Here is a 9,330-nt window from a genome sequence, read left to right on the forward strand (position 1 = left end):
TTTAGATATATCGTATGAAACTATTCGAACCTATCTCAAGGCGAATAACATGAACTCGACCACGCTCTTACTTGACTTACTGTACACATATATACATTCGCGCTATGCAGGTATCAAGTCCAGTATTTTCACATGTAGCTGAACGAGAGATACGCTAAAGGAGGGATTCTTCGCCATTACTGAGAAAACTGGTTGCACGTGGTACAGGACGTGTACCGCGGTCGGTGTTATCGAGCAGAACGCTATCGCCAGGAAACCAGGTTACCAACATTGTTAGGTTGGGTGGCTAGGTTGGGAGAAGAACGAGTCGGGAGAGAGAACAATTCAAACACGGCGGACTCGTTAAAGCCGTCGTAAAGCTGTCGGTGTCGATAAACACGGCGCACGCAGAAAGATAACGAAGCGTTCGTGGATATGTCAACACAGCGTAACGACGTTTCGCTCTCGCGCAGCTGGTGTCATGGTTAACGATTTAATTTACTCTCTGCCCCGGTATACCAATACGTACGCTCGACGAGCGACCGACCAGGATGACAGAACGTATCTTAAGATACGTAAGCTCTTCTTGCTGAGAATCTTCTCTCGAGAACCGACTCGTACGGCATAGATTCGCCAAGAGACGACCTAAATCTCGTCCAAAGGACTTCCCTGTATCCTCTAAACTACTAACTTAAGGATATTCCCAAGATGTCTCTCGGATAAAATGTGCTATATGGGCAGAGTCTACCCCATCGGGTAGACATATCGACGAGTCTACTTTAGTCTTCGGGAATTGAAGGGAAATGGCAAAAACGTGCATTGCACTTTCATTTATATAAACGGTAATGGAACGCTCCGGTATTGAAGCGTTTCTCAAAGTTTTTTTTTCATTCGACGATTTCGTCCTCCCTTCGCAACCGAGATATACCGAAGTCCCTCGAAGTCAATGCAGCCGAGTCACGTAATAAAATTATAAAAAGCCACGGCGGGGATGACTCAACGCACGGGTTAAGGTCGCTACGTGAAGAGGAAATACGTGACGAAAGGGAGGAAAGAAAACGAAGAGAAGAGAAAGAGAAGAGGGAGGGAAGAGGAAGAGAGGAGCAAGTCGACGCACGTCTTACCGATGCGCCGCAAACCAGACAAATTTCCGATTAGCGATGCTTACGCTTATTTAATGTTTATTCAGTGAAGAGAATTTCAGGCACTGTGGAAAGGTTTTGAACACAGCGTAATTCTCGATATTGCGAATATCGCCGCAATACTTTAAAGGTATTGACAAATATACGAGAAAGGACAGCTCTAATCCACTCTCTTTTATCCGACCACTGTCAGCCACCGAGTTGTGCAGCTGACCGTTTGCAAGTTCGACAAACTCGCCGACGACGAGTCTACCGAGGTGATGGCCACACGATGTGAAACGGAGATCCGGAGTTACATTGTTCAAATGTGTAGTACGTGTGCATGCATCGCTGTCATCGATGTACGCGTCGGCCATGTGACACGAGATGGAATATCGTTAATAAATCGTTCGCGTGCGACAGGAGAAATCACGCGTTAGAAACTTAATCGGAATCTCTATCAATATTGTATAAGCGCACGTTGAATCCGTCCAAGTGGTGATAAAACGTTCAATTTCCTGCTTAAAATTTCGATTGATTTCTAGCGAAGGTACAATAAATATTCACTGTTGCACAGAAAGAATGATTTTGCTGAAGCATCTAAAAAGTAGATGCATATCTACAAATCATTTTGGACAATCGAACTAATTTATGTGGGAAACTAATTATGCTGCAAAATGATATTTTAGTAATTTGATATTTTACCAGCTGTTAAGAGTGTTGTTGCATAATTATTTTGATAGGCCAGCAAAATTATTTTCAGATCCGTATCTAGATTTTTAGACGCTTGAGTAAAAGTCGTTCCTTCGTTCCGTATAGATTTTAAAAGAATTTGAATGAAACGTTTAAATTTATAAAAAATATAAATAATAAAGAGCATTAAAAATTCACAAATAAATAAGTAGACGTTAATTTCTAGTTTGTAAGATCTTCATTTTTTGTCATCTCGTATGTGTGCTGACACTGATGGTCAAACGTCTTGACCGAGACGTCTACTTATTTATTTGTGAATTTTAAATATATGACTTGCGTTAACGTCTATTGTTGTGGCTGTATGTGCTCTTTGTTATTTATATTTTGTAATTGTTTAGCCACTTTCAAATATTTTTACATTTATTTAAATTTATTATTCACTTAGTTAGTTGTTAATATGGATGTTGTTTACTTTGGAACTACAGAAATTACAGAAATAGATTAATTTACATTTATGGAAACTAAAAATAATAAAATGTAATATTCAACTTCAACGGATTATGATATATCCGTGATTACGCAAAACATCCTCGATATAGCCTCTATCGATCTTTTCGATATAGTAATTACAATTTTTTGAGAGACTACACTCAATTCGTCGCGGCATAATTATGATAATTATGGTAATTCAATCCAGGTCATACAAGTTGAACACATACACGCTTGATTATTATCGATCCGTGATAAAGTCCACGATGCATCATCGGATAGAAACGACGAGCGCGATTCGTATCGCGATTCGACCGTGTTCGATCTCTCGCAATATTGCGCACCTAAGAAGACGCGCAAAGTAGTAAAATTGATCATTTCCTATGACGATAACGACGATGACGCGGTCTGCATTAATAAACGGCAGAGATAAGAGAACGCGGTCGGTGCGGATAACCCGGGCAATTAAACGAAATTATTTATACTTGTGATTGTTTGTCCGCTTCCTAAAGAAATATATAACTACTACATCTACGCATGATCGGCTAACGGGCGTCCCCTTCCTACCCCGAAGAGAAGAGATACAATCTGCATTATTAAAACACAATTCTCGATTGGTCACGCGGTTATTAATTATACGTTAATTTGTAGAATGAGTCAGAGAAGTATCGTGTACGTAGAATTTAAGGTACTTGGTACTTTTTACATACAGAGAATGTTCCATGTGAGCAGAAGAGAGAATTTTATTGAAATATAATACTAAGAATATTTATAAAAATGTAGCTAGATGCAGATTTGAAAATAATTTCTTTGTTGGAACATCGAAATAATTATGTGTTGGACGCTAAAATTAATTGTGAGAATACTCATGCTTGAGATTTCCTCATAATTATTTTGATGGTCTAACAAAGTTATTTTCAGAATTTTTTAATGTTTCAGCAAAATCTTTCCACGTGTTTTTCCATTGTCTATGATAGACTTTTTACACAGTATTAAATAGGTTTTCCGCGTCAGAAATGTTTGCGGAATGGCATAACAACGCGAACACGAGAATCTCATCTCTTTTTTCACAATATTAACACATTTTTACTTATTATTAGCAACAAACGTCTTAGCAACTATCGTGTTTTTCTGCATTCGAGATTGTTCATGCGAAATTATCATCGCGCGATGATAACTCGTTGAGACTTTTATACGAAAACTACGCAAAAAGAAATTACGCGTGTCGTTATCTGTTGACGAGACAACTCGTACAATCGATTATCGTGGGAGTGATTCAAAACGCCTTCCTACCTATTATATTTTCATCTGTCAGTGGCATTTATTGCGTTGCCGACGAATAGTTAGTTATGCGCATATTTTTTTTTTTGCGCATTTGCATCTTAATTGTATTGCATTTATATGCAATTTGTTATTCGCTATAAGCAACATTTATATCAGTTACACAGATATTAAACGTTATAAAACGGGCTTCTCTTCGACATTATACTTACGCACTTGTAGAGCTTCCTAAGGAAATTAATCCATTTAGAAGTATCTAATACATCTTTGCACACACACACACACACACACACACACACACATTGTGTGTGAAAGTAAAACATTGCCCTCTCATTCGTGTATCAAATCTAGCAATCCAGAAAATTTTACTTGTGTTGTTAAAAGACACCTTCGCGACAGTTGCAAAATTGAACGCCTCGCACGAAATGAATAAAAGAAGCTGAAAAGAGAATCGAAATTGCGGACAGTAGTTCAAAAATGGAGTAAAAAAAGAATTAGGCACGTAGCGATCTCACAAAATCTAAGAAAGCAAAATAGAAAATTCGAGTTTATCTAGGCATTGTCTTACTCTCGGTCGCAAAATCATAAAGATCTTCGAAGGAATAATTCTCAAGGATTCTTCGACAAGATTTTGCGAAATATAAAAGAGCAAATAAAAGAAACGGAATTACTATAGGTAAGATTTCTTGTTCTTTCAAGCTAGTAATTTGACTTATTTTTAATCTTTTGTATATAAGTTGCCGCTGTGTTTCCTGCTTAATATGTCGTTAATATAATTAAAAGTAATAAAGTTAAACGAGATTTAACTCAAGAAAATAACAACAATATATTAAATTCAACTCAAAAATTTATACACACACACACATGAGTGAAAAATATTCGATCGAGATTCTTCATATCTATAATAACATTTCTTTCTTGCATGTAAATTTATACAATTTCCAATTTAAAAAGTTTTCTAATAATAAAGTGCACATATTAATATGAATGTACTTTGAAGACAAGCACGAATTGGTTTACATTTTTTTATATACATCAAGTTAAATTAATTTAATGTTATTTAAATCAAGGAATTGGGTTCCATTGCTTCTTGTCATTGCTAATATCTAATAGTATATCCGAGACACAATACACAAAATAAGAAAAAAATATATATATATAGTTAACTTACGTGTGGTAGGGCAACAACGATATTGGCGTTTCCTTCTCCTTTATAAATCGCATCTTCTACGGTGAGAGCCGTAAGGGATAAACTCGTCTCGGAATCGAACGATGATTCTTCTCCCGCATCTCCGGCGGAAGCAGATGTCGTTTCCAAGAGAAACATGATAGATTTCAAATGTAATGCCTCGACGCCTTTCTCATCAACGCGTATCGTCATATCTGTAAGCAGATAAAGAAAAAATGTTTAGTCAATTTAATGTAAATTTCATGAAAATTTTGGCAAATTCTTTTTAGCAACGATATTTCGAATATTCATCTCTCATCGATTGTAATAAATAATACGACTGATCGAATGCTTTGAAAGAGAATATAAGGAACAACGATGACAGGTGGAAGAAATTTTAAGTGTCCATTGGATTTCTATAATCTTTATGATATCGCATACGGAAATAGTAGGAAAATTTGTCTGTCTGGAAAAAAAATCTAGAAATACTTCAAGTTCTAGAACGAGAAATTGTGGCACGCAACAAAATTCATTACCTCGACGAGGCAAAAACTGCGACTCGGGAAAAGCTTTTGCGTCGTGATTTGATATCTTTGTTAAATGTATGTCTACGCTGACGTAACGCGCGACCGTGTGAGATATCAAGTCGGTCAAGATTTGCGCAGCCATGACATTTCCTTAAGCTCGACTTTGTCGACCAGTAGCGGCAGTCGTTGAAGAAAAATCGCTCGCCTCCTGGCGAGCTGGTGAAAGTCGAGCAAAGGCCGATGCGGCGTTTTATATTATCGTACACAACCGTGACAATTCAAATGTCGACCGATCGATTTCGATCCGTTATCAAGATTGCGCGACGGTATTTCGCGACGCTTCGGAGATCGAGATCGGTCGTCGTAGATATCTTCACGGCTGAGAGCTATCATTTCGCGGGTTTGGCCTTAACTCTACAGCAGGATCACGTCCTTATCAGTGGCATCGAGTCTCTCTCCATCGGCATTAGAAATACATATTTTATTCTCTTCCTTTGAGGCGATGCTTGAGTTGACGAAATTATTGGCATATTGCAAAGTGCTGAGTGAAATCTCCGAATTGACCGAACGGAATCAAAAATGTCTGTTTACAGGATTGAAATAGAACGCGAAATTAAGAGGTGAACTTTATATTAAAGTCGAAACAAAAATGTTAAAAACTTACATTTTTCAATTCGCGCAGCTATCATCTGACGTAGACATTTTCTTAATACAAAAGTTTTAGTTGGTATAGAATGAACAAATTAAAGACCAATGTCTGTTTCTATCAATGTATAGATTAACTTTAATCTCGGGGGGGGAGGGAGGGGAGGGGAGGGAATTCAACTTAGTCTTCATTCTTTTCTAATTCTTCGAGAAAAACAAACGAGGAAAGTTAGCTGAAGAACTGAGATTGAACTTAAAACTACATTGGTAGAAACAAACATGAAAAAGTACAATTGTGTTTAGTAATAGGTGCCGGATTTTGCAAGAGAGATGGCGCTGCAATATGTTACAGATAAGGATAAATGTACGCGTTTGGAGTAAGATAGAACGATAGTGAAAAAGAAATGAATTCGAGATATTACTATTATTGACATTTGTACAATTTGGAATTGAAACAATATTTATCGACACATCGATTACGGCCATCGTTCCAGCATTCCTTTTTAATATCGCACCACAAAGGTACCACGAAGGTAGATCGTGCAGCCGCGAGTATAGTCTTCGTTCCTTGGGCGCAGACTGGGAACGTAACATACAGTCATTACAGTCTGACGTGTCGTCTCACATGTACAATGCTAATGAAACGGTCAGCGGAGGCAACACTTTCTCCCGTGCTAGATTCGCACGAAACGAATTTGTGTAAAACACCGACGAGCGCCGCCGTTTGTTTTACCCCGCCTTACCGCTTCGAGTTACGTAAACTCCTTATTCAGGAATACGAATTTCTCACACTAGAAAACCCTTTCCAGCCTCACCTTTTAGGTTTACGTTCGAAGCCTCGAAGTCTCCAGTGACGTAATTACAAGCGCTGTCAATGACCACGTAATTGCAAGCAACGTCGACCCCGCGTGATAGACGCGATTAAGACGCGATACGGAGAACGTTGTCTCTCTCGAAGAGGGAAAGGAGCTACGTAGACACGTGAAACTGCGATTCGACGAATCACTTGATATTCATAAAGAGAAAAATATTACTCGTGCACGTAGAGCCGTATACGTAGTTGTCGCAAACCTTGCTCGCAGCGAAGCCAAGTTATAGAATTGCGTTACGCTATTACTCATCGTAAAGTGACGGCGCGCGCGCTATTACGCTCTGACGAATAAATGTCCCTCGTGATATGGTGAATGATTCGATTCAGTTGCGAAATATCGTCTGTTTGAGAGGAGAGAGAGAGAGAAAAAAAAAAAAACGTTCTCTCGATGACGAGATCAATTCGGTCGAATTTCGTCAGACGGTTTTAAAACGAATAAAAACATGCAGATATCGGATAGACACACAGGTAGAAATATGATTTTTTATCAAGCACGTAACGCCAGGCGGCTACATTTAATTATGCTGGTTATTGACAAATAACCAGCTGTTGAATTTTACAGACTTGTCAAGACCTGCCGCTCTGTCCTTCTCGAATGGTAATGTAAAAATATACGCTCGTAAAGCGGTTCTTGTGCAATCGGCGGTTTAAAATTGTCTGATCCAGCAGTCGGAGTAACATCGGGAGGAGGTTCAAGCCGGCGCTTGGAAAGCGACACCGTCGACAGGTCGTGCTTCAAGAACTCGCGAAATCGGCTATTCCACATCGCGTGGTTTTCCAATGACCGTCCGTGCAGCTACACACAGTGTGCATACGGTATACTCCGTATACACTAGACACGAGACGATGAGTCACGCGAATGAAGTCATTTATGCCGGTAGTAAAAAGAGAACCGCGAACTTTCGAAAGCGTCATTGCAACGAGCACGTTGCCATCAAGAACGAGTAAGTTGAGAGCCTAGAAGGCGCGTTTCCAACGGTTGATTTCGAAAAATTGTCACGTCGGAAAACTTTGATTCGAACGTGTTGTTTCATGGAATAAATCTCTTTTCCGAACAGTTTTATATTTATTCGACATCAACAATAATGAGTTTATAGCCCGTTCTTGTTACGAGACCTGTCTTCAGTAATGTCTTAAGGCGCTAATGCGACTCTGCGGCTGATATCGATAGTCTATTTTGATATTTAAGACTGCCCTAAGTGCAGTCTTAAGAAGTCATGAACCAATTTCAGAAAATCCTATTAACATCTTACACTGTTAGAAATATACTTAAATATCATTAACTAAAGAAATTAGTACATTAAATTTCATAAATTCAATGTACGCGTTCATTTAAATAACTACCGTAACTTGATTTTCAGTGAAATCATTCGTTACTTTTAATTTCGTTCATGCACAAGCTTCATTTGCATGTAAAGGAAGCTCGTGGTTGCAACAGTGGTTTTCAACAGTGTAACGTAAGACGGTCTTGAAATAAGAACGAGCTACGAATACTGGTCTGTGACATCTAAAAACTATCCTACTTAGGACACGCACACGATATTAGAGATATAAGAACTGACTATGAACTGACTGGAATAATGAGATTGTTCGTTTATTACCTCACTTTTAATATAACTCATCGTAATTCGAGATACGCGAGTATTGTCGATATTTAAATCATTTTTTTTGTAAATTACCGTAATTTTGTAATTTCTCATTTGAAACTATATTGATACCCCGCGCGCTAATCCAAGAATTATCGCGAATCACTTAATAACTATAATTGCAAAATAAATTACAACACAAAAACCAAGTAATATTAACCTTACGCGCGATGACGATCATAGATTACTAGATTAGACTATATATCGAAAATTAATATATAGTAGAACGAACGTAATAATTGACAATTGTCGGTGTTTTATCATGTACCTGTAACCTTATCTACCACATCTTGTGAGCAACAAGCAGGTGGTCTTTAATAACCATTTTTTAAGCTTGTAGCAAGTTGTAACTTGTAACCGATATAGCGGCGTTATATATACAGTTTCCACGCTGGTCGGCTAGTAATAGAATGCATCTTTTACCGTTAGCCTAACCGTCGCGATGATCGTGCGCGTTTAAAAGATAATTGTTTCTCGTCGCTATCTCGAGATCGCTATACCTTAGAAGAGCCAGTAGCGCGTCGCACACAGTGATAATCTCGTTACAAGGCCGGTTATCTTATTATACACGCTTCGTCATATGTCGAAGCTTAGAAGGTGATAGGTTGGTGCAACGCTAAAGTTTCAACGACGCCGTACCACGTTTATTGGTTATCAACGTGTTGCGTTGCGTTTATCGTTTACCCAGCTGGATACAAATATCCCTTTTGGACTCGAGCACGAATTACTATTGTACTCGGAACGTACTTCGTGAGAAGAACCGTTTCCTTCAGTTTCTGTTACTTGGCAGAAAATACATCTGGAACGTCCTGTATCCAAGGCAGCATTTAATGGCATTTATGAGTATTTATATGCTCTCTCTCTCTCTCTCTCTCTCTCTCTCTCTCTCTCTCTCTCTATATATATATAT

At 38.5% G+C, this 9,330-nt stretch overlaps 1 protein-coding gene across 2 annotated transcripts in view; it reads right to left on the reverse strand.

Annotated features, from left to right (window-relative positions):
* LOC108755060 (inositol-pentakisphosphate 2-kinase) overlaps positions 1-9,330 on the reverse strand; it is a 119,301-nt gene that overhangs the window by 25,211 nt on the left and 84,760 nt on the right. Inside the window, exon 2 of one of the 2 annotated variants that reach the window (XM_018497804.1) lies at positions 4,735-4,946. In XM_018497804.1, the coding sequence (XP_018353306.1) occupies positions 4,735-4,944 (210 nt within the window). In that variant the 5' untranslated portion in view covers positions 4,945-4,946. Of the gene's footprint in view, positions 1-4,734; positions 4,991-9,330 lie in introns of those variants that run through there. The other variant, XM_018497803.1, reaches the window with a different exon arrangement.

Source organism: Trachymyrmex septentrionalis, unplaced genomic scaffold (assembly GCF_001594115.1).
Source record: "Trachymyrmex septentrionalis isolate Tsep2-gDNA-1 unplaced genomic scaffold, Tsep1.0 scaffold83, whole genome shotgun sequence".
NCBI lineage: Eukaryota > Metazoa > Arthropoda > Insecta > Hymenoptera > Formicidae > Trachymyrmex > Trachymyrmex septentrionalis.